Here is a 25,936-nt window from a genome sequence, read left to right on the forward strand (position 1 = left end):
TCCTCTTTGGAACCCCCTTTCAGGTAGTGGAAAGCAGCTATCAAATCCCCCCTCATTCTTTTCTTCCGCAGACTAAACAATCCCAGTTCCCTCAGCCTCTCCTCATAAGTCATGTGTTCCAGTCCCTAATCATTTTTGTTGCCCTCCGCTGGACGTTTTCCAATTTTCCCACATCCTTCTTGTAGTGTGGGGCCCAAAACTGGACACAGTAGTCCAGATGAGGCCTCACCAATGTCGAATAGAGGGGAACGATCACGTCCCTCGATCTGCTGGCAATGCCCCTACGTATACATCCCAAAATGCCATTGGCCTTCTTGGCAACAACTGCACACTCATATCCAGCTTCTGAGTCCCCACACAGGAAGCTGCTGCGGGGGATGCATGGGGAAGAATTCCCTCCCGTTGCTGCAAGAAAGTTGAGGGTTGGTGATGGTCGCTCACGTGCATAAAAAGCTTGGGCTAAGGAGAGTGACTTGATTTTTCAGCTGGTGGATGCAATTTGAGCCTCCTCCGAGCAGAGGGAGTGGTTCACCCAGCACTGTAGACAGCCCTGCTTGGGAGGGAGCCCGAGCTTCTGAGGCGTAACCTGCTGCCTGACACCCAGCCAAGTCTTTCCCACCTCCACCCTTCTCTAAGCCCCCTGCCCTGAAATACATGTACATCCCCTACCAGAGACCCCTGCCTTTTACATACACACACCCACTCCACCAGAACCTCCCCCGGCCCTCTCGCACACGTGTTCCCTTCTCATTAACTCCACATTTTGTTTTCCCCAAGAGCTACTCAAAACGCTTCATATTTTCCTTGATTGAAATTCGATAAAAGGGAAGCCAAGTGAACTGTGGCTCATCAGTGTTCAACAAAGAGCCAGCTCAGAATGAGCAGGAGCTGCACACTTTCGTTAGACACGTTTAAAAGCGGCGGAATGTAGTTCATCGACACACACCCAAACGTGTCAATGTCATTGTGTGACATATTGAATTGTTCCTGGTAATCTGTGTATCACGAAAGCCGAGTAATAATAATGGCTGCTTCACTGTGTTTCTTTGTGATGAACTGTCTAAATACCTGAGCGGTTTTATGTTATAATGGAACACTTTAGCCTTCCTGAGGCATTTATTTACTATTAGTAGCTGAAAGCACATGCTATCGCATGTGTCTGGCAGTTGGGCCAAGTGACCACCATCTGGGCACTCTCCCTCATACAACCAATGAAATTGTTGTATGCAAATTCCCTGTAGACTATGGGTGCTGATTGGTTGAGTTCTCGCTGCTATCGCAAAGGTCTGGCATCGATATATGCCTTGCTCTAGCTTTACGTGGCACAGGTGTAGTTCGTAAAGTCAAATGGCTGAGAACTTAAAAATTGGAAGATAACAGATTGCGAATCCCAGTTATGATTGAACCCAGTGATAAACAGAAAGAGCTCTGAACCATATTTGTAGCTGTTTCTATCACTTCACAACGACTCAACGGATAGTTATGTTATCCTATGGAGGCCTAAAAATAAATGTGCATAAAAGAAGAAATTTGTATATGTTATTTCTAACATCAATTCTTTAAAGAAAGTGGTATGCGAACCAATACAATTTGGGACCTTTCTGCAGTGATTAGAATATTGCCACGCATCTCATGGTGCTTTATTAGGCTCACCAGTCTACAGACTTATGGGTGGATAGAAAACAAAAATTAGTGTCATGCTCTAACAAGCATCTGGACCCAAAGTCCTGAAAAAATTACAAAAGACTCTACAGAGTAGGAAAGTAGAACAGGAAAAATATTGTGAGTGCCAAACTTATACCTTCAATGCACATATGAGAGACTTCGATTTCAAGCAAAAAGGGATAGCAACATACATGGTTGTGATGATAGCAGCTATGCTGGCTGCACGAAGGTCATATGTAGGTTTGGAAAGATTAGATTTTTACTGGCAAATGTCAGTAAACATCGCTTTCCCCGTACACACACAAACCGATGAAAAAATATTTCCATCACTAATGATCAAAATTCACAGCTAAGCAAAGTAAGAAAACTGCTTGAGAACTTATGAGAGTTTGATTTATGGCTATTTTCTTTGTATATTTTGGCATGTGATGTTGACAGTTTCTGTTTTGACGGTTATAAAACTTTAACTTTTGGAATCGCAGTGTCTCCTGTCATGAAATAATTCTTGCCTGATACCCCACAGCTGTGAACATTTAAATCACTACAAATTGACATCATGGCCATAATATTGCACAAACATGAACATTTAAATTGGTAAAAATAAAAAAGGCCTAAAAAAAAAAAGCTATTCTCCATCGAAATTATAAAAAAAATTGAATTCTACCCAATGTAGTCATATGACATTATCACTCCTGAGGAACAGCAAACATCTAAACAAAACCAAAGAGGGCATTGGCTGCCTGTTTCTTGAGGACACAAACAATGCTGCTGACAATGCTTGTGGGCTGACTGAAGTAACACGTGCCCAGCCAGTGACTGACAATGATAAACACCACGGAGCTGTAAATATAGGGTCCAGATAATGGAACCACTTCAGACCAGGCTACTGCAGATGGGACTGGTTTACAAAAACTGATCTGCCTGTGACCATGACGCTGGCCAGGGTCAGCGATAGTTACTGGCAAGTGGTCAACAAAACACAGGAAAAATCCCTATAAAGAATATGTACGATATAACACTTAAATAGTTTGAATAAAAAAGTTGCAAAGCTTCACCTAAGAGATACTAGGCAATAACATTAAAGCAGTATGATAGAACTGGGTTATATTAATACTCACCAGTGTGATGTTCACGTTAAGAACATAGGAAATTCCAGGCTGCATGTCCTACTGTAGTCATCACTAGCTGATTCAGAAGGTGCAAGACAAGGTAGGTATACGATCATTTGAACACTAGGAAGTTTCTTCCTAAACCTTATTGATTAGAGGTTTATAGCCTTTCCAAAGCAAAATACTAATCATGTTTTTAAGAGTGGGCCATTAATTAATTAATAATTAATGACTTGGTCTTAATAACGTGTTATTATTACCATTGAGATGGCTTGATGGAGTCAAACATCATCTGCTCGCTTCATAAGCACAATCCTGCTGGAGTCCCTGGATGTCAACTCTGTTCCTGTATTTCCATTGCATTATTTTTTACCATTAAAGCTTTTTGAGACAAAGAACTTCCCAGGAGAATTTCTCATCGGTCGCACACAAAAAAAAAGATCTGAAATGGAGTCGGCACAGAGTCATAGCAGGCTAATAGAATAGTTTCTGTGTTGTCTGCCCCCATAGATGGATACATGTATTTTGAAGGAGGGGGAAGGGACCAATATAAATATGTGAGCAACAAATAATTCTCTCACATATGTGGTGAGATGCTCGTTTTTCAGTCCATTAAGTTCAATTTAACGTATATAGCACATGTTCAGAATCAATGGGATTGTGATGGTTTCATATTTAATTTTCCTTAGATGAAATTCAACATGCTCCTTGCTAGTGCTGGTATTTATGTAGCAAAGACAACAGGCCCCACAGGAAGCATGAGGCCAAGGTTAAAGCACTTCTAAGTCAAGATGCTATAATACCCAAAGATCCAATCTTCCATTATATTCTTCTAGTATTTTATTGGCATGAGAGGAATTTGAGAGCAAAAAGGGAGCACTGGGACCTATTTCAGTTGCAGGTGTATAATTCTTGTCTTTAAATTTCCCCTAACTTCCACTGGATTCAAGTTTACTGTGCTGGACTATTAAAGTCCTGTAGACATTTGCTAATTTTATAGCTAGCCAAAACGCAGTGCATGATTGATTTCCTTCCCTCCCCTTTTCCTTTACAAACATTGAAAAAGAAACACGTTTACCATCAGGGTGTGAAAACCCACAGAGTATCTCAGACCCCACAGCATCTCTAATCCATCCTGAAACAAGCTGCTTGTACTGGTAATGACAGCAATATATTGAAGGAGGGCTGGATGCCTTGATAAGAAAGTAACAACATTTACAAATGGGTTTTATATCCAGTGTTCGGCCAGCATTGTTCACAAGGAAAATGGTAGTCTCTGATTCGGACAAAAATGGCATTAGCGTCGCACCATCTTAGCTATAAACCAAGGTTTTGCAAAGTGGAAAGGGAAGGAGCTCAACATTACCTTAATGGGACTGTAGGTGGAATGGCCACTCGTGGATGATGGGGGAGTTCATAGAGACCATTACAGAGGGCATAATGTGGGTCAACCAGGGACAAGTCAAGGTAACCAGGTTGATATGGAACCCAAACTTTCCACCACACACAAGTCAGGCAGACAGCTGTGACCAGTGCTCCAACCTACAGGCTAGAGTAGAGGCTGTAGGCAGAGGGGTGGCAAAAAAGAGTGTATGCTCAGAACTTTCTGAACATCAGGCCTCTTTATGGCATCTTACGTTGGACACCCCAAAATGGAGGCACCCAAAGTCCCTAGTTGCTTTTGAAAAATCTTGGCTTTAACTATTGGCTTGAGTTTTGACGGCTCTTCTTGCTAGAGCAACAGGAAGTCTCTCATACTAGGTTTCCCCCCCAGACATAAGAAAGGGCTCAAACAAGTTGAGACAAGTGAACATTAAGGTGTCTTACTGGGAAATAGATACTGTCTGAGGTTAGTAGATGTAGTCTCCTAACATGAGCCACACTGAGCAAGCCAAATTGGGCCATTGTAAAATGGCTGAGCTGCAGAGCTGGCGAAGCATTGGGACAGGCACACGACCACTCGCCTGTGTCCCGCTGGGTTGCTCCTGAGGTGAGGCAGTACTTCGGGGCGACAAGTTACACTTGAGTGAGTGTGGTGGCAATGGCACCTGCTGAGGGCTCACTGGCTGGACCTGGCAGAGTTGAGCAAGTCTGGGAACCAGGCCCAGAGTGTCACAAACTGAGCTCCCAACCACTGAGCCATCCCACAGCAGTAGCCACTACTGAAAATGTGACCCTTTATGTCCCGGTGATGATCAAATGCATGTGCCCATTGCTGAGCGTCACCCAGATTATGTGCCCAGTGCTGATTATGTGCAGATTAGGTGCAACAGATTATGTGCCCAATGCTGAGAGTCACCCAGCCTGTTCTAGGTTGTTTTGTAAATGTGCGCTATGCCTGCATCCCATGGTGGGGTAGTATTTCCTTGCACAGCTATGGCAGGGCCAGAGACTGAAAGTCAATGGGACTTAGGATCCTAAGTGCCTATCACTTTTGAAAATGTCACTTACCCATCTAAATCACTAGAACTCAAAGGATCAAAGGGAATTAGGTGTCTAAATACCTTTGAAAAGCTACTGATTTCAGCACCGATCCTGCAAGCTCTGGGGCTGGCATCCTGTGAGGTGCTGGGCATTCTGGCCCAATCCAGCAAAGCACCAAAGCACCCACTTAACTTTAAATGCATGAGTAATCCCATTTAAGCTAATGGGGCTACTTGCATGCTTAAAGCTGGTCACAAACTTCAGTGCTTCACTGGAACAGGCCCGAACATTCAGCATTCAGGATTGAGCTCGTGCTTAATTTTATACATTGCAATGGGATGACTGACACTATAAAAGTTAAACAGGTGCTTATTGTCAGTCTATTTAGTACACATTGGTTCCTTGCCCGCTAGAACAAACAAATATGATTTGTTTCAATCTCCTTATACAAGAGAAAATTATTGAATGCATTGCTGGAGGTGTAGAGAACCCCACATTCCTTTGTGAACTCAATTCTTTCACCTGGAATTAAATGTGTAAGAGTTTCACTGCATGCATAGTCTTGGCACCAATTATTACACAACAGGCATTTATCAGGGTCAGATTACCCGTTTTCATTATTTGATACATTTTCTGTCGTGTAACAGGATTTATCGGCATTGAGGTGTGCAGCAGGTTCATTCGTTACAGGTTTTATTACGCACCTGTTCATTTAAGCAGGTTTCACCGTGTAACTGGGGCTCTTTAGTACTCTGTGTCACGTTTTTCGAGCTGGAATAAAAACGGGCATTGGACTATAATACGTCGGCCCGGCTTTTCCATCTCTATGAGGCCCAAGGACATCAAAAGGAGGAAATTACTTCCACTCTCGAGCCAATGCATACAGTGGGATCAATGGTCAGCAATTCTGGGGCTCTGCTGTAGCAGATGCTGGAGCTGTCATAGCCTTTCTCTTATCATTAAAAGCTGTTAAAGGCTCTGTTATGAAGAATCTAACACTTGGGAGCTTGGTTCAGGGAGAGAAAAGAAATTGAGCATTTTAGAAAACAAGAAAGTATTAAAATGTTTTTTCATATGGCTACATGGCCTGGGGAACAGACATAACGGCATGAAAGTTAATGAGGCACACAGTTACCTCAGATGAAATCATATTTTTAGTGCCAGATCTGGCGTTGATTTCAATGGGGGCAAGCTTGGATCTTAAACTCAATACAAGCAATGCTAAGAATCTTCACATGAAGAACCTGTGTCTACAGGTCATATGTTAATATCCCATTGTCTACAATTGAATTACTTACAAGCAGAAATGTTACAGTATCCCAATGCTTAATTTTTTACATACATTGGTGATAAATAACATAGGTCAAGCTGAAACACAAACCTCAAAAAAACATGTGTCCTGATCAAAATGCTAGGGTGCGGATGTAAACCTAGGGATTTTCTGTAGACTATTGTTATTCCGGTGCACCATCTATATCAAAATGATTAGGGCTGAAAATTCAATATTGGTATGATAGATCACGTCAAAATATGGACTGAGGTTATTATTAGATTAGTATGTGGCCTCTGAAAATTCCCAAAGAGCAGCAGCTGGTATAAAAAAATCACATTACTATTGATGCACCATATTATGGTTTGGATTATTATTATTTTTATTAACAGATTTTTCATCCTTCCTCTGCTATGGAAAGCCCATGAGATAAGGTGGATACATAATAGCAAAACAAGAGCTTTATTATCTGGGCTAATGCAGATCATTTAGAAGAACACGAGGTATTAATAAAGTTCAAGGATTAGCCATTTGCAGGGAATTGTGTTTCACATAACTGATAGGAAAAGCTCACTTTGGGGAGGAAAATGCAGTGTTACACAAAAGTGATTTGCAAGCAAAATGGTCCGGCCATATATTATAAAACTAATAAAAGTAACAAATATGCAACCATGTAATACAGGGATTCTTTTTTTTTTACACTCTTGGTCACAAATCACTTGTGCTTCATTTCTCATGGTTCATATATTATAAACCATCTCACAACAACATTATATCTTTATATTAGTTGTTTTTCTTTTGTGGCAGGTAGTTTATTCAGATTGTTTACTTTCTACAAATAAGAAGTCATATATTTTCCCTTCTCTGCAGTCTTTTTGATTAACAAATCACAGACACTTCACTTTTTAACAGCTAAAAAGTCTTTTTTTTTTAAATCCCCGGATCTCAAAGCATTTTACAAATGTGGACAACCGTTTTTATTCCATTTTATAGATGGGGATATTGAGGAACAAAATGCCAGATTTTCAAGTGCTGAGCATGCACAATTTGGGGCCAGCGTTTCCAAAGAGCACAGTGTCCAACAGGGAGACATGACCAGATTTTCAAAAGCGCTGAACACCTTTTCTGAAAATCTGACGACTGATTTGGTCACCAAAATAGGAGCTGAGCTCTTTTGAAAATCTGGCTGAGCGAGGCTAACTAATTTGCCAAAGATCACAAAGGCACATCTGTAGCAGAGCTGGAGCGTAACACATCTTCTGACTCATCATCTGGTGGAATAGGATACGGTTGCTTCTTTTGTTCAAAGAATATGAGCAACAAGGCAAACCACTCTGAAAGAGCAGTGCCTTTTAGGAGCAATTCTCTTTGATACATCCTAGTCATCCTTGCTCTTCCTCCCTCAGCCCCGGGGAAAGACTGTGATTCAGTATAAGATCAGAGCAGCAGGAAACAGGACCCCTGGGTTCCATTCCAAGTTCCGATACTAACTGATACCGTGTGATCATGGGCAAGGTACAGTAACCTCCCTGCTGCAGTCAACGAGCCACCTTACCAAACTTACAGAGCTTAGTTAATGTTTGTAAGATCCTTGGCTGAGAAGAGGTCAGAGAAGTGCATAGTATTATGATGCCAATTGTGTGTACTCAGGTGAGCTATGGAATGTACTGTGAAGGTTGGATTCAAACAGTTAAGAGACTCATTGTTTTGGGGTATTTGGGGGGGAAGGGGAGAACAGGGTGTTGACATCTCAGATTCCCCCATTTGCCTTGTTTACTTAACTTCATGGGCTGTCAAAGGCCCCATTTCCCAGCAACCTTCAGTCGAGCCATCAGTCCGTCTCAGTCTGAACGAGGGATTCATGACTGCTGCTGCCTTCAGAGCACTTCTAGTTCCTGCTGAGTTTTAGGGAACAAAGGACTTAGCAAATGTCCCGCTCCCCACCCCCCATTGCTACTACTAAACTCCTGAGCAAGAAGTAGGAGCCTGGCTTTGATTCACATCTTGTCCGGGATATCAATACTGTCTCTGTTCACAACCACCAGCAAATTGTACAAGGAAAGTTACCCTGATCTTATTTCCAGTCACTTTGTGGGCAGCTCTAGAGCAGCCAAGGCTGGGGGCACAGAAAGCAAAACATCAGGCTGGAAAATACTGTCCTCACCTGCAAACACTGTGGAGGAAAAGTTTCAGAAGACAAGAGGCCACCCCTTCCTCTCCTTCTCCTCATCACGAGATGGGGAGAGGAGTGAGCTGGAATAGCTCAGCCCTCTTCAGGGTGGGAGGGAAGGGTTGGGCTGCTAGAAACCTCTAATTCTTCTCTCTGATACAAGAATCTAACCCTGGTTGTCAGGGGTGAAGCCATCTTCCTTAGGAGAAGGCAGCTTACATGAGAGCTGTTTTGGGCTGGGGGGTATCATGGACAGGGAAAGCCCCAACGAAATGTCCCTGCTGTCTCCCACAGAGAGAGGAGTAGATGGTAGGTAGACGAGATCTGCACACCATGCAAAAGCATACACTCTGTGTAAATACTCTTTTCCTCCTCCTTGGGTGCAAGTACATATACTAGGGTGAATATTCCAAGGGAAATATTACTACTTCATATTTATATAGCACTTTTCTGGCCCATCCTTGTACCCTGGTACCCACTGAAACCAACAGAAGCTTTGAGTGCTCAGCACGTCGGAAAATCAAGTGTAGCTGGACATCTAAAAAGGGAGACTCCCAAAACCAAAGGACCCTTTGATAAAAACCTAAGTGACTTAGCCAAAGTCACACAGGAACTCTGTGAAGTAGCCAAGACCCACCCTGAGGCCCTCATGTCTAGTTCTGGTCTCTAACAACTAGACTGTGCCACCTTCCAGTATGCATGCATGAGAACAACAGAGAAAACATAGGAACGCAAAGGAGATCTGCTTATTCAGGCCAGAAAGGGCTATAGACACCTGCTCACAAAACATCCCCTCGAGCAAAGCCCGGCAGCCACATCCCGCCCCAGGTGGGTCATATTTTAAATGAAATGTCACTACAATAAGACATTAAATGTCCCCTTAAGGCATTCTGCTCAACATTTATAATCACTTAATAAACACAAGAAAAATTGCATGGTACAGCCCTACATAATCTATGTGCAATGATCCTCGGTGACAATGTGTAAGTGACCAAATCCCTTTTCAGATATAATGATATTTTGCTCTAGTAGGCTAGTGATATATTTCACATGACAAAAAAAAGAAAAAAAGCACTCATGCATAAAATTAATACAGTAAGCGCCGAAGACATAAAGCTCTCACAGTGATTTATTTGGAAGGGAGAATGACTAACTTGTAATTCAAGTTCTCCCAGTGCCTTAGCCTCTGTAGATTCTTGGGGCACCTATGTTTTGTGTGCCAGACTTGGGAGGTTTCTGAAGTGTATGAAATATCAATCAACTAGTTATGGAGCCCACTTGGGTCACGTGCATCGAAGACAGAGAAGATGTCAACAGTGGGGTCGTTGTAAAGGGTCACATTCTTCCATGGTTTCCAGAGTTGCCTGAAAAAACTGCAACAAATAAGCTATTCAGGGAATGTTGCCTTTATTCTTCCATTTGAAAACAGGTCAACAAATTATCAAATGTATTCAGTCTTTGAAATTATTTGGGAATTTTTTCCTGGTGAAATTCAAGACCATGCCCCACTTAAGTCCCACTTGCCCACTTAGGGGATTCATCTGCCAAAACTCCATTGAGAACGTCTGCAGTGTGCCCAGAACTTTGTGCTGTGTTGCCTAGTTTTAATGTTTCTTGTCTGATTGGATGATTCATGTAACTAACCAACATGGCGCAAAAGACAAACTGTGATTGGTGGAACTGAAAAGCTGTTTGGGGCATGGACTGTCTTGTGTTCTGTGTTTGAAAGGGGCCAAGAGCAGTGAGGTCCGGGCCCACTATTAAATGTTCTATGTTACTACAATTCATATACAATTCCTCGGTGCTATGTTACTACAATTCATATAATTGATCGCCTTGCCTCTCTTCTCATTAAAGCTTTCATAGCTGAATCCTGTTGTGAAACTTCCTAGGACTGCATAAAATATTGTTTTTCTTTTTTCTGATACCCTGTGGTATTACCATGAATCACTAACACTAAGCTGCAACAGTCAAAATGAAGGAACAGAATACATTGTGAGGTAGTCAGACCACATAAAAAGAGACAATCCCTGCCCTAAGAAGAAAAGAAGTACTTGTGGCATCTTAGAGACTAACAAATTTATTTGAGCATAAGCTTTCGTGAGCTACAGCTCACTTCATCAGATGCATGTAGTGGAAAATAAAGTGGGGAGATTTTATATACACAGAGAACATGAAACAATGGGTGTTACCATACAGACTGTAACAAGAGTGATCAGGAAAGGGGAGCTATTACCAGCAGGAGAGCGGGGGAAGAGGGGGAACCTTTTGTAGTGATAATCAAGGTGGGCCATTTCCAGCAGTGGACAAGAACAGTAGGGGGGGAAATTACACAAAGTAAAACTATTTCCCCTTGTTTATTTCCACCCCTACTGTTCTTGTCCACTGCTGGAAATGGCCCACCTTGATTATCACTACAGAAGGTTCCCCCTCTTCCCCACCCCCGCTCTCCTGCTGGTAATAGCTCCCCTTTCCTAATCACTCTTGTTACAGTCTGTATGGTAACACCCATTGTTTCATGCTCTCTGTGTATATAAAATCTCCCCACTGTATTTTCCACTGTATGCATCTGCTGAAGTGAGCTGTAGCTCACGAAAGCTTATGCTCAAATACCTTTGTAAATCTCTAAGGTGCCACAAGTCCTCCTTTTCTTTTTGCGGATACAGACTAACACGGCTGCTACTCTGAATCCCTGCCCTGTAGAGTTTACTAACAGACAAAGTCTAGGAGGACAAACAGAGGCAAAGGGACATGCCCATGGTCACGACAAGAGGGCAATGAGTTGGGAATAGAACTCAAGCCATGTGACATGTCCTGCCCACTATATCCTAGCTAGTCACATTGGGCAGAATTTACCCCCCCCCCCCACTACAGAGGAACGGTGCTAGGGCTTTGCATCACATAAGTCCCACTCAAGATGTATTTCGAAGCCTTAAATGGGATTTAAGCAGTGCATACAATTTGTGCTGGCCTCTGCACTGTGAGAATTTTACCCATAGTCTGCTCCTGGTCCCGCTGAAGTCACCAGTAAAATTTCCATTGACCTAATAGTGCAAGACCAGGGTGTAATTCACAAAAATCAGTCATTTGAAGGGTGTCTCCTAGTCATTAGTGAGGTTCACCCATAGGCTACATGATGGGGAGAGGACAAAAGAGAAATGCCTTTTGTTTCTTTCATGGAACACATTGCTAATATAATGCATGTGTCACACTACACTGTGAGCACTATAATGAGAATGGGTACCTCTGGTTCCATGTCTCCAGTTTCATAACAACATTTGTCATGAAGTTTGACTTCATTTTATGCCATTTTCCATTCTTATTTACGATTTTTTTTTGGTCATAGGAATGGTGTGTTAGAATGCTAATGTCTCCTACTGTTACTGCACATTGGGTGTATTATGGAGGTATGGGGCCTTGACCTTTTCAATATTCTGTGGGCAGCTCTTATTAATTCAGGGATCAGAAATCAAAACCAAACACGACCTTCTTCTAAAGGAAAATGCAAGGTTACTCCTCTCTGCCCCATCCCTAATAGTGGGAGAGGCACTTTGAGGGTCAATCTGTAAAATTATCAAGCTGAAGGAAATATGAACAGGATGGGAGACAACCTGGAGGAGTAGATGAGAAGGATAAAAGACAAGGGAAGGAGAAATAGGACATACAAAAGAAGGAGCGTTGGACAGGATAGGCAGAGAGTATCGAGTTCTCTTTCAATGTCTTGTAGCATATACGAATGACACTGGGGTTGTTTTTCAAATGTCTTATCTTATCCACCACATCTACCCTACGTTATATTAAATAATATACCCACAAAATGTGCAGGAACTAAATAAATGCCATATAAATTCACACACTCATTTCATGAGCAAACCATTCCAGATAGGTAGTGTGGCTCGAATCTGGGAATTACCATCTGATGACGTACAACTGGGAGTACCTTATTCCTCCATCGCCAGCACATAGAAGAGGTCACTAGGTGAAACAGATACTACACACCCAACTGTGCAGCGGTACAAAGTGCTACTATGCTTCTGCTCTGAAAGCTGCTGCTGTGGGGATGAAATACAAGAACATGCTGTGGGATTCACCAGGTCATGAGCCACGCGTCTTTCAAGCAGAAAAATAATCATCATTATAGTATAATAATGTCCGGAAGCTGAAAAATCAGACTTTAGCTCTCCAGTCAGGAATACTGTCGGGTTATTGACTTTTGGATACCTGACATAAGGGAGGATGCCACAAGTACTCTAAAGTGCCACAAGGACTCCTCGTTCTTTCTGCTGATACAGACTAACACGGCGACCACCCTGAATGTTATCAAAGGCTTTTTGTTGGTAAACTGCTCCAAAGATCATTGTAAGATTACGCGCAATTGAAAAATATAGATTGAGGAATCATTAAGGTAGAATTAAAGTGCCACGGAATTTTTGACTTGAACACGCAATACCTAACAGGGCAAGGCAGAATCAAGCCTTTTTTTGCCTCTGTCTTCACGAACAAGGTCAGCTCCCAGACTGCTGCGCTGGGCATCACAGCATGGGGAATAGATGGCCAGCCCTCTGTGGAGAAAGAGGTGGTTAGGGACTATTTAGAAAAGCTGGACGTGCACAAGTCCATGGGGCCGGACGAGTTGCATCCAAGAGTGCTAAAGGAACTAGCGGCTGTGATTGCAGAGCCATTGGCCATTATCTTTGAATCTGGAGGATGGTGTGGATTGCACTCTCAGCAAATTTGCGGATGATACTAAACTGGGAGGAGTGGTAGATACGCTGGAGGGCAGGGATAGGATACAGAGGGACCTAGACAAATTGGAGGATTGGGCCAAAAGAAATCTGATGAGGTTCAATAAGGATAAGTGCAGGGTCCTGCACTTAGGACAGAAGAACCCAATGCACAGCTACAGACTAGGGACCGAATGGCTAGGCAGCAGTTCTGCGGAAAAGGACCTAGGGGTGACAGTGGACGAGAAGCTGGATATGAGTCAGCAGTGTGCCCTTGTTGCCAAGAAGGCCAATGGCATTTTGGGATGTATAAGTAGGGGCATAGCCAGCAGATCGAGGGATGTGATCGTCCCCATTCAACGTTGGTGAGGCCTCATCTGGAGTACTGTGTCCAGTTTTGGGCCCCACACTACAAGAAGGATATGGATAAATTGGAGAGAGTCCAGCGAAGGGCAACAAAAATGATTAGGGGTCTGGAACACATGACTTATGAGGAGAGGCTGAGGGAACTGGGATTGTTTAGTCTGCGGAAGGGAAGAATGAGGGGGGATTTGATAGCTGCTTTCAACTACCTGAGAGGTAGTTCCAGAGAGGATGGTTCTAGACTATTCTCAGTGGTGGAAGAGGACAGGACAAGGAGTAATGGTCTCAAGTTGCAGTGGGGGAGGTTTAGGTTGGATATTAGGAAAAACTTTTTCACTAGGAGGGTGGTGAAACACTGGAATGCGTTGCCTACGGAGGTGGTGGAATCTCCTTCCTTAGAAGTTTTTAAGGTCAGGCTTGACAAAGCCTTGGCTGGGATGATTTAATTGGGGATGGGTCCTGCTTTTGAGCAGGGGGTTGGACTAGATGACCTCCTGAGGTCCCTTCCAACCCTGATATTCTATGATTCTATGGCGCTTAAGCATGTGCTTAGTGTTAAGCAACATTGACAGCAGGGACATTGTATTCAACACCTTCCAGAATCAAGCCTTAACCACTGATAAAGCTATATAGTGCTATTCTAGCTTAATTAGCCTAGAGATGCTAATATTCCTGACCTTTCACAGTTCTGTGGGTTTGAAGCCTGGGAGTTGGATTAGGGCACATCTAAGATTTGGTGAATCATAAATATAAAGCCCCAGACAGTGAGCCACTGATGAGAGAAAACAACTTCTCATGAAATTTACTAAAACACCACATCAAATTAGGCACAGTTCTGATGCATTGTCTTGGAGGCTTGGTGGTTGTGGCCATTCGCTTAACAGGGTTTAAGTCCATTGTATCAGTGGTTCTCAGCCAGGGATATGCATACCCTGGGGGTACCCAGAGATCTTCTAAGGGAATACATCAGCTCATCTAGATATTTGCCTAGTTTTACAACAGGCTACAGAAATAGCACTAGTGAAGTCAGTACAGACTAAAATTTCATGCAATTACTTGTTTACACTGCTCTATATACTGAAATGTACAATATTAATATTCCAACTTATTTATTTTACAATTATATAGTAAAAATAAGAAAGTAGGCAATATTTCAGTAATAGTGTGCTGTGACACTTTTATATTTGTATATCTGATTTTGTAAGCAACTAGTTTTTAAATTAGGTGAAACTTGGGGGCACCAAGACCAATCAGACTCCTGAAAGGGGTATAGTCATCTGCGAGCCACAGTATTATGTCATTTTGCCTGACCTTCCGTACAACATAGGCCACAAAATGGGGTAGGACAAGCTATATTATTTCTTTTTGGGTTGTCTTCTGTTCAACATACTGGGAATGTAACTGGGGAACACTTAAATGTGTGAAATCACGGTTTCTCATGTAATCCAGGACCTATGTGAGCTAGAAAGCCATTCCCAATGGGATCTGTGCCAGGGAGACAAAATCTCAAAGATCTACACAATAGAATTTTTTATTGTTGAGACTAGTGTCTCAGAAAGCAGAGACCACATTACTTAAGGTGCAGTGAATGAATCAAGCTTCATCGACAATATTTAATCAGAGCAACATTAATAGCACAAACGCGTCTCAGATACAGGATTTCAAGTGCTTCATGCCCTTTTAAGTCCTTGTGAATTTACAGAAATTGGTTGTCTTGTACTAACAAATAAAAAAAACTAATGGATGTACATTAACCTTTTGGTAGTAGATTTCCTGATACTAGCTACTAATGCAAAAATCCATTAGTCGGCATTGTCTGGAAATCAGGACATGCAGGATCATAATGTCGAGAATTAGCCTGCAAAAGTCTGATGCAGAAGTGGTACCCCAAGGCAAGGCGTTTTGAGGAGAAAGTTGAATAAAGAAAATCTACACAGGTTTAGTTTAACACAGTGTTACTGTATGGAAGACCTTTAAAAGGCCCTCAGAACTGAGGATTTTGAAAAAGATCCTCTCTTATTTAGTACCCCACAAATAATATGACTGTCCAGCCCACATAAGTGGCCATATAGTTTACCTCTCTTGCATTTTCCTAAGTTTTTGAGTGCTTGACTTTACAACTTTAATGTTCATTTAACTTAGGGTTTTTTAATATAATACTTTAACTTTGCAAAGGAGTCGTCCATACAGTGAACTAGTTAGACATGTGTATTTTCCCCCCCACTATTAGGAATTGTATAGGATTCCCTTCAGTGAAGAACAATCACTTCATGAAGGTCCTGCGTCCACTCTCTCTCATCACTTTCACATCAATCTATTTATAATTCAGTTTTTTAACATGCTAAGTTTAATATCAGCTAAGGTGTGTGCATGTGTGAGAGAAGCAGAGAGCCCATCATCGACTTTTAAGTTTGTGTATATGGATCACATCCTACGGGCTCATTATATACCCTGCTTTCCGTGCTCAGATGCATTTCACTTAAGAGATCAAATATTTTAAAAAATGTAAAAAGATTTATCGCTCTGCAGGACTGAAAGGAAATTGTGATTTAGCCTCATAAGTAATGATAGTTTTAGAAAGATTGTTGGCAAACTAGGACAAAATATAGCTTAATTGGCCATCTGGAATCCATTTGGAACATCGCAGGATGAACTCTGTGAATCTAATTCTTCATAATACCACACACCAAGGGCGACAGTCTGAGCACAGGCCTGGGGAAGAGGTGCCAAGGAGAAAAGATGGTGCAGTTAGGCTCTTGGCTTGGAGTCAGGAGATCCAGGTTCAATTCCCAGCTCTGCCACAGCCTGCTGGTGTGACCGTGAGCATTTCACTGACTCTCTCTGTGCCTCAGAGCCTTGGCTGTAACATCAGAACAGTGCTGCCTATGTCTTGTCGAGTCACACGGTGAAATCTTCAGGTCTCCTACCGTGTGCACGTACAACCCTTTGCACAGTTAGAGCAAAGGGTTAGTTGGGCAGGAATTCCCCGCAAGAATGTTTGAGATTTTGAAAATGTTTCCTGTTCTGACCCGGGATGCAATCTCTGCATCTTTGTGAACCAAAACTACCCCTCCCCTCCCCGGCCCCAATTTTTTGGCTCATAATAATTTCAAACAGTTTCCATTTTTGACCTTTTTATTTTTTAAATAGGTTTGTTCTAAATTAATTTCATTGTGGAAGGAAAAAGTCGGTTGGAACTGAAAAACGGGAAAGTGTCCAAAGACCCCCCATTTCAACGCTCTTCACTTCCGTTTTTCTCTCCCAATAGAGGAACTTTGTCAAAACCAACCCTTTCCCGCAAACAGCTTTGGATTCCACAAATCTGCATTTTCCAATGGCAAAAAAAAAAAAAAGAGAGAGAGGTTTAGTCAAAACATTCTCCATCAGTTCTAAATACAACAGACCCTTGCACTTCCTGGCTTCTGGGGCTGCAGCCGGACCACTAATAAGGATTTAAGCCACCTTTGCAGCTTCTTTATCTAGGGGCCTTTTGTGCAATACCAGTCACCAGGGTATTGAGATGTTAGTAAACATGATAATAATCATTTGAAATGGACTCTTTGTCTACCTCCTGAGGGTCATCCACTTAAGCATGGAGGCGCTCTCTTTCCTTCTCTCCTCCTCCTGCTCTGTCTTGCACCTCGCTCTTCTATTCACTCACCGCCTCAGAAGCTCATTGCTCCCCCAAGGCTTCTGCTCCACTCCAAGTGGCTGATCTTGAAGCCTATACTTAGTGTGAGTGCCCTGGGTATGTTACCCGAGTAAGCACTAGGGAAGACCTGCAAATCTTAGGGAATATGCCTTGTGAATGACATGTGGCATGACCTTCAATACCTGATAAGCCAGGAGTTGTGTGAAGCTGACAATTTGTTATATGCAGAGATTCTGGGCTGTATTTTCAGAACCGTTAACCCAGACACAACCTGCTCCTGGGGCTGGACGACAACACAACTCAGCAGCGGCTTTAGTCGCCCTGCCGCAGGTGTGCACCGACAAATGGCTCCGGGAAGGGATGCAGGCTGGTACCGTCATACGGAGAGCTTGCCATAACCGTCTCTTTCAGAAAGGTGCTTTGAGAACTAAGTTGCTTCATGGCTCTAACATCAGCGGCACTAATGAGGCTCCATGCTGACACAATTGGTGCCCTGAGCCAAACTGATGAGGAAATAAAAGCAAGAATAATGGGATTTTCATGGGCTCGCAAACACGTAATTTGGTGGATTACAACAATAATGGATACAATTTGCAAAATGCAAATAGCTTTCAGTCAAATACGGCTCCCTCTCCTCTCGCCACCTCCCACGAAGGCTGCTGAGGATGGGTTAGAGCTCTCAGCGTGAATCAAGTTCCATGTTTAACGCTGATGGGTCTTCTAGCTGAGGCCATAAAGTCGAGGCCCCTTCTGCTTGTGTGGGGGCATTAAAGCTTGGATCAGATGATATTCTAGAAGAGCAGGGGTTTGCACTAGTGTAACTGGCCAGAATTTCTCTATCCCCTCCCCCACCGTGCACTGGCTGGCTGCCACCCCAGCTGCAGGTCAGTGGCATTATACAATCACTGAGGCCACTTCACCCCCCTCTGACAGTGAAAAGGGCCAGTTCAGACCCACTTTAAAAGCCCCTTTATTGCCGCAGGAGGGTAAAGCAGCCTTAGTATAAATGAGAGCTCAAGCTAGACCTGCATATGTTCTACACAGTGCATCTGACCTATCATCATGTTTGCTGATACACTCCGACTGCATAGCAAGGCAGCCATAAATCCATCTTAACTGGTTGGTCAGGCCAGCTACACGTCGGGTTTGCCTTGCCAGCGTGGTGCAAAGCAGTCAGAATGTGACCCATATGCCAGGAGGTCTGCTCAGATCCCCATTGACTTCACTGGTGCCCCACGAAAGCACAAGAGTGAAGCACAATGCAAGGCCAGGGCCACTGTTTGCAGCATGCTTTGGGATCCTTCGGGATGAAAGAAGGTGTGCAAACATAAGCATATTATGGGACAAGGACTCAAGCATGTAGTGCCTCTTTCAATCCCCTCCCCATGGTCAGTGTGAGACAGTTGCACCATGGAAGCACTTGTGTCTCAGACACATGGTCTGGTGGTGCTCCCGCCTCTGGCTGGATGCTCCCCAGTCTGTGGGGTTTGGAGCCCACCTCACTGGGCTCCTTGTGCCCTTTAAGTCTCCTGGGTCAGAACGCAGTCCAGGCACTGCCCCCGGCTGGGGTCTCTAGACACACTCTTGGGGTGTTGCTCCTCTGTCTAGCAGCCCTGCCTGAGAAGTGAAACCACAAGTCCAACGGTCTAGTCCCTAATGCGAACCCCTCAGGCTCCCTCATAACTGAAGTGCACCCTCTCTCAAAACACCGGCCGTGTGCGTGCTCCAGGTTGCAGCATCACTCTTTAGGGCATGCGACAGGGAAAGTAACAGACATTTTGCATGGATCAGCTCCTTCATTTTTAATTCAAACTTAAAACCACTGGCTCCACCTGCAAGACTTTCCCTTTCTTCTATTAAAGTTGTCTGCGACCAATTATTTACACTCTAAAGTAAATCCTTTCCGAATAAATCATATACAATAATAGAAATAAAGAAACGGTAACTTACTATAACGGTGGGTCTTCAAGATGTGATGCAGATGGGTAATCCACGTAGGTGTGCATGCATCCAGTCCACCAGAGCTGGAGAATTTTGCCTAGTAGTAGCCGTAGAGGGGCCGCGCTGATGCCTTATGGCCATAGCCCCTCCCCGGGCTACATGAGGCAGCTCCCCCGCACCGCCCTTCAGTTCCTTTGCACTGAATGCCCAGAGACTAGACTCCAATGCAGAGGGGACAGAGGATGGGTCGCACAACACGTCTGCATCAAGTAACCGTTTCTTCTTCTTCTAGTGGATGCAGCCATGTATAGCACTTAGGTGACTCACAAGCAGCGCCCACAGGAGGCAGGGCTCAGAGTCTGTCTGAACAAGGATTGCAGGACTGCCCACCCAACGCTTGCATCCACTCTGCTTGATGTGGTAATAGCGTAATGGTTCATGAATGTATGCATCGATGACCACGTGGCAGCCCTCAGATGTCCCCTATTGAGATGTCACTGAGGAACTACTGACATTGCTTGAGCTCGCACCCACTGAGGAGGTGCCATCAAAGCTATTTTGTATGCAGTCTTGATATGAGATGATATCCACAAAGAGATCGTAGATGAATAGACCACTTGCCCCTTCATACAATCTGCATTTGACACAAACAGATGAGGAGAAGCAGCAAATGGTTTAGTCCTGTCCAGGTAGAAGGCTAGCCATCACTTGACGTCTACAGTGTGGAGACGCTGCTCCTCCGGAGATGAACGCAGCTTAGGAAAGAACGCAGCAAACATACCACGTAGCTCAAATGAAACCAAGAGACCACCTTAGACAAAAAGTTTGGGTGCAGCTATAAAGTTACTTTATCTTTAGAGAATTGTGTGTAGGGAGGCCGTGCCCTCAAAGCCTGCAGCTCACAGACCCGCCTTGCAGATATTATTCGCGCCAGGCATGCACGTTTCTCACACAAAAGCGGGAAGGAACAAGATGCCAGAGGCTCGAACGGTGGTTCCATTAAGGCCGCCAGGACCACGTTAAGGTCTCACACTGGAACGGCTCTTGGATTGGTGGATGGAGGCGAAGAAGTCCTTTGAGAAATCTTGCATTGGAAAAGACTGATCTTCCATGAGTGAGGGGTGAAATGCTGAAATTGGCACAAGATGCACTCTCAGTGAGCTGAGCGCAAGGCCCGCAGGCTGAGGATGTAGCCAGTACTCCAAGATGTACTGGGTAGATGCGAGCATCAATTGAACTCTGTGGGCGAATGACCACACTGAAAACCACTTCCACTGAGCTGTATAGGCCATTCTGGGAGAGGGCTTTCTATTATTAAGGAGAACCTGTTGGACGGCTGTCAAGCAATGCCCTCCTGCCTCACTCAACCACAAAGCACCCACACTGGGAGATGCAAGGACCTGAGCCCGGGATGCAAGGTATGACCGTGATTCTGTGAGGGTAGGTTAGGATGGAGAAGAAAGGGTATGAGAGGCTGAACTGACAGCATGAGAAGGTCAGAGAACCAACTCTTCACCATCCCTGGGGAATGAGGATGAGCTTGGCCCCATCCATTTTCAGCTTGAGGCTGACCTGTGGAATGATCAGGCTTGGGGGGGGAAGCGTTCAGGAGCTCCATATGCCAGCACAGATGGAAGGCATCAGAGAGGGAGCCTGAACAAAGGCCCTCGCAAGAGCAGAACAGATGGCATTTCCTGTTGACCCTTGTAGCAGATGGGTCAATCGTCAGAATGCCCCAAGCCGTAAAGACAGCCCACAGGACACTTCCCTACGCGGTATCAGGGAATGGTTACAGGGAGCTGCTCCAACCTGTACGCCACCATTAACACCACACCAACCCATACGCTGTCCGGAGGAGGCAGAAGAGTCACGGAGTGGTCACAATAGGTCTTATACAACCATTTCCTCGATGGGGAATGGCTCCACTGTCTCTTTGGCGAGGTGCCAGGTCCAGAGTGCAAAACAGCAGCTCTCTCAGAACCTTAGGGCGACCTCCGGTCTGACGTAGGCCTCGGTGCCGAAGCAGGACGCATGGTCTGTTGGAGCAGGTGCTGCTTTAGGAGAAGGTCTCTAAGCCACCCGAGTCTGTTTCATGAATGATGTGCACATCGAACATTGCTCTTTGACATGAGCCTTGCCCAAGCAGAGCAAGCACCGCATGTGGGGAATGCTGGGAATCACTTCCCCCCCAGACACAAAGGACAGTGCTTACAGCCTGGTGAGGGCATCCCCAGGGAAATACGCAACTAACCCTAAATCTAACTCACCCTAGGGCACTAACTATATACAACTAGAAAAAAATCACTGAGATGGAGGATTGTGAGATTAAACCACACAGAGCTCCGACTCCAGCCACAGGCGGTAAGAAGGAACTGAGTGGGGTCAGGGCAGCACTGCCTCATACAGCCAGGGCAGGGACGATAGCCATGAAGCATGACCACCACCCCTCTATGACTACTGCTATGCAAGATTCTCCTGCTCTGGTGTGCTGAGCACGCACACACCTAAGTGGAATACATGGCTGCATCTACTAGAAGAAGAATCAGGGATTGCAATCCCATATTTTCATGTAAAACACAAAGTTTGACTTGGAAAACACCTTCAACACCTGAGTAATGTATTGGGGGTTGGTGGAAATGAAACAATTATCAGTTAAACATCAGCATACTAGGTCTGTTCTCACGGGGTGCTCCCATCTATTTCAATGGGAGATGAGAATGCTAAGGACCTTGAAGTATCACTCCTAATATTTATGACCAGAAGACTCAAAATTCCAAAAGAACACCTTCAAAGGGGCAATCCAACACTCATTGCTGTCAATCTGAGCCTGTTTGCTTCACTGAGCACTGGATTTCTTCCTAAGGGCTGATTTTTCAAGTGCTCAGTACCCATAACGCCGGGGCAACTTTTCCAAAGAATTTAAGGTCCCAATGAGGCACAAAAAAAGTGGCCAGATCTTCCATGGAGCCCAGAACATTGGGTGCTGAGCTCTTCGGAAAATCTGGCCGTAAATGGTGCAACAGGTGCTGCTGAGCACTTCTGAAAATCTGGCCCTTAATTAGGGGTTTAAATTGGTGCCAAGCTCTTTGGAAAATCGGGTCTATGTCCAAGAGCCTGAACGGGGTTTATTTGGTCAGGAAGTTTCCTGTGTTTCTCACTGCGCAAGTTAAGATATCTTTCACCAAGCAATTTCTCTAAAAATGCCATGTCTAGAAATGGTCTTCCATGGCAGGCCATCATTTGAAAACAATGGCTCAGTGTGATTTCATGCCTGAAAGGTTTTACTGCTTTGTGTTTGACAAGTGTGTTAAAAGCAAAGAAATGGGAATCTGATGGCTTGGAGGTGGGGGTGACCCTCTTAGCCTTTAATTGTAGTCTCCTCGCTACAGTTAAATTATATTAACACTTGTGTTAATGACAGTTTCTCTATTAAACCTTCTGCCTATGGCCATAAAAGAATTGCTCAGGGTTGGTGGAGTTTAAAACACAATCTGGAAACTGTTCAATGGGGGCTCTGGATGGCTTAAACACAATATATCTTTGTTGCCCAGTCAATGGTACTTGACTTGATTACCTTCCTTACTAACAGCAGCCAATAGTCACAGCTTCTGGAGCCAGACCCTGATCCAAAAGAATTCAGTGGAAATACTCCCATTGATGTCAAGGGGCTTTGCATTCAGGCCACGGGATGTGCCTCTAAAAGGGGTGTGTCCAGTGGTGACAGGAGTCACAGCTGGAACTCCTGCTTTCAGTGCCTCACTCAGTGCGTGACCTTGGGCATGTCTGTCTGGTTTACTGATTGCAGCCCAGCACGATACTGCTCTTAGCTGCCAAATCGTCCCTCCAACGGTGCCTGACTCCCGGCTGCCAATCCCTCCACCTCCTCTGGCACCTCTGCAATGCAGTTCATGTTATCAGCAGTGTGAAAAATTCACATTGCTGCCACAGCACAAAATAAATGGGGGAAAAATACCTCCAAACCAGAGGCCTTGGTATTGAATTGAATATTAATGTAGATAACACAATCTCCTATTATGCTGTCCATATTAATATTTCATTCAGGAAAAGAGCTTTGGATTTTATTTCATGCTGTGGCAGAAATTTAAATTTTGCTACAGAATTTAATCCAGAGTGGCCCAACATCAGTGTGGCACACTGATTTCTGGAAGAACTAAATGGAGTCAAAAACACTCTCTGAAAGCAAACACAACAGAAAGGAAAGTGTTTAATTAAGAGAACTGTACAGTGGTCAGAGCACAGGGCTGGGAACCAGGAGACCTAGGTTCTGTTCCTGGCTCTGCTACATGACCTTTATGCTTCTCTTCCCATCTCTTTGTCTGTCTTGTCTATTTAGCTGTGTAGGCCAGCTTTTGCTGATTAAGCACTTGTAAAGGCCTTATTACCCTTACAGGAGTACCCAGTAGACATTAATGATTTTATCCTCAACAGCCCAGCGAGGCAGAAGTATTCTCTCCATTTCACAGATGGGGAACTTTGTCTCAAACAGACTGAGTGACCTCCCCAAGGTCACACAGCAAGTCTGTGGCAGAGACAGGTGTTGAACCTGTTTACAATGATTAGTAAGAGTTGTGGATTGCAATCAAGATTCAGAACCAGGAAGCTCAAACGTTTAAAATTGGCCCCAAATGCTTCAAAAGGGGTTCTAGGCGTGCCCTTGTTTGGCCTTTTACAGAAGTAAAGCTACAGAATCCTAACTTTTGTGAAATCTGAACAGCGTTTCTGTTTTCTGCATCTTTGATTCTTTGTCTACATCAAATAAATAATTCCCTTTGCAGCAGTAACCTCACCAGGTCATCCTATGGAATCAAATACCCAAACCACTTGGAAATCAAATTAAATTAATGTGAGGGTACAGCTTTTTTTAAATAAGCAGCAAGTCAAAAAATTTAACAGTAAATGTAAACTATACTAAGTACTAGAGTTGAAACACTCAAAGTGAATACTGCTATACTGGTTCTCTTAGCGGATTTTAAAAAATTCTTGTGTAGTCTCAAATATATATATTTATTTTTTACAGAATTATTCCATCTTCTAGCCCTAAAACTGGCCCTGATCCTGCAATTATTCCCATAGGCAGATTCTGGTACCTACACAGAGCCCCCTTGAAATCAACAAAAGTCTGACTGCAGAGAAAATCTTGCAAGATCTGGGCCCAAGTTTATGACTTTTGTATGTTCTGCTGAGAAGACTAGGTAACACTCAGTCTGATGTTATATGGTTCTTGCAGCATTTCATAGAAACCCAGTTTGGAAATGTGATCTAGTTCAGAAAAACACAAAAGTCCACTTGTGAGCAAACCAAATAAACTTAGGAGGATGTGGTTATTTTTCCCATCCCCTGACATTGAGTTGTGGCAACTTTATATATTCTATGATTCTATGATATTCTATGATTCTATAGTTTCTAACCTCACTTCTATTCAGTCCTTAATTCCCATGTGTGTGATTTAGAATTTGCAGCTCCCCTAAACCTCCCCAAATGGTGGATTCTCCACTTAAAATTCTGAGGAGAGTGATTAGATTAGTAAATCCTTAAAGGGTTAAACTCCCTGTTGGTGTAAAGCTGTGCTCCATGACAACAGCAGTGAATGCGTCTTATTTTTATGAAGTATGCTATAGTCTATTACTTAGATTTGATATTTCGCTGTTAACTGAACTACCAGTGTCAAAATAAATTAATGGATACATGTTCGCCTCTGTAGTGTTTACTCACATCGTTTGCTTATTCACAGAAATCAGCAGTTTGCAACAGTTACTCCGTTAATCAGTGAAATTTGTGCGCACGCTTGCACACACAAAGCCAAGTGCACGAGACCTGCTTTTAGTATACGGTGACAGTCCGAAGGCTACCCAGGATAAATGAGAGATCTACATCCCGGGGTCTTCAGCTCCTAAAGTCACTTTGCCGCTTCTGAAAATTTTACCCATTGTACTGTCTGCGAAGAAAGCAACATTCCACAAAGAGTTCCATGGAGAATAATGGAAATGGCCTACAATCCCCAGTGACAATGGCTATAGAAAAGAAATCATTTGTCCTTCCCGCAGAAGAGTCTCCCACAGACGGAATCTTTGTTGCGCTCAGCTGCTGTGTCGGGAATTTATGCAAAATAATTCTGAAATTCTCGTTAAGTTATGTACAAGCTTCATATCTATTCTGCAGCTAAACTTACGTAATAAATTATTTTAGTCATTGGCACCGTAAGTTTTATTACAAGCAATACAAAATACGAACACAAAGGCTTAATCCCATCACACAGCCATCGTCATCATCACATAGCAATCACTACAATCACCCGGCTCCAAGTCATGATTATACCATATGCAACCTACAGGATGAAAAGCTTCACAAGCCATTCGAATACATTGAAAAAAAGCAAGATTATAGACATTAACATAAACTGTGGTCAATTAAGAAAGCAATAAAGGATTCAATAAAAATCAGTGATTAGAACGAAATATGTAAAATGTCAAATTTCACTCAAATGCAATCAGGATAAATTTTTAATAAAAACTCTATTTTCTAAAAGGCATGATTTTATGCTTGTGGGTGCCGTAGTTTTCCCATTAAAGGGGCTATGATAGCAGTGATATGTGTAAT

General features: G+C 43.6%; 2 protein-coding genes across 4 annotated transcripts in view; one reads left to right on the forward strand and one right to left on the reverse strand.

Annotated features, from left to right (window-relative positions):
• The window catches only part of VWC2L (von Willebrand factor C domain containing 2 like), a 128,633-nt gene that overhangs the window by 99,637 nt on the left and 3,060 nt on the right, over nt 1-25,936 (forward strand). Inside the window, exon 4 of one of the 2 annotated variants that reach the window (XM_073306731.1) lies at nt 25,071-25,474. The exons of the other annotated variant lie outside the window; for it this stretch is intronic. Within the exon in view, the coding sequence (XP_073162832.1) occupies nt 25,071-25,102 (32 nt within the window). The 3' untranslated portion in view covers nt 25,103-25,474. Of the gene's footprint in view, nt 1-25,070; nt 25,475-25,936 lie in introns of those variants that run through there. 2 annotated transcript variants of the gene reach the window in all.
• Nucleotides 9,640-25,936, reverse strand: part of BARD1 (BRCA1 associated RING domain 1) — an 81,105-nt gene continuing 64,808 nt past the window's right edge. Inside the window, exon 11 of one of the 2 annotated variants that reach the window (XM_073306728.1) lies at nt 9,640-10,011. In XM_073306728.1, the coding sequence (XP_073162829.1) occupies nt 9,900-10,011 (112 nt within the window). In that variant the 3' untranslated portion in view covers nt 9,640-9,899. The remainder of the gene's footprint in view (nt 10,012-25,936) is intronic. The other variant, XM_073306727.1, reaches the window with a different exon arrangement.

This window comes from Lepidochelys kempii, chromosome 11 (assembly GCF_965140265.1).
Source record: "Lepidochelys kempii isolate rLepKem1 chromosome 11, rLepKem1.hap2, whole genome shotgun sequence".
Lineage (NCBI taxonomy): Eukaryota > Metazoa > Chordata > Testudines > Cheloniidae > Lepidochelys > Lepidochelys kempii.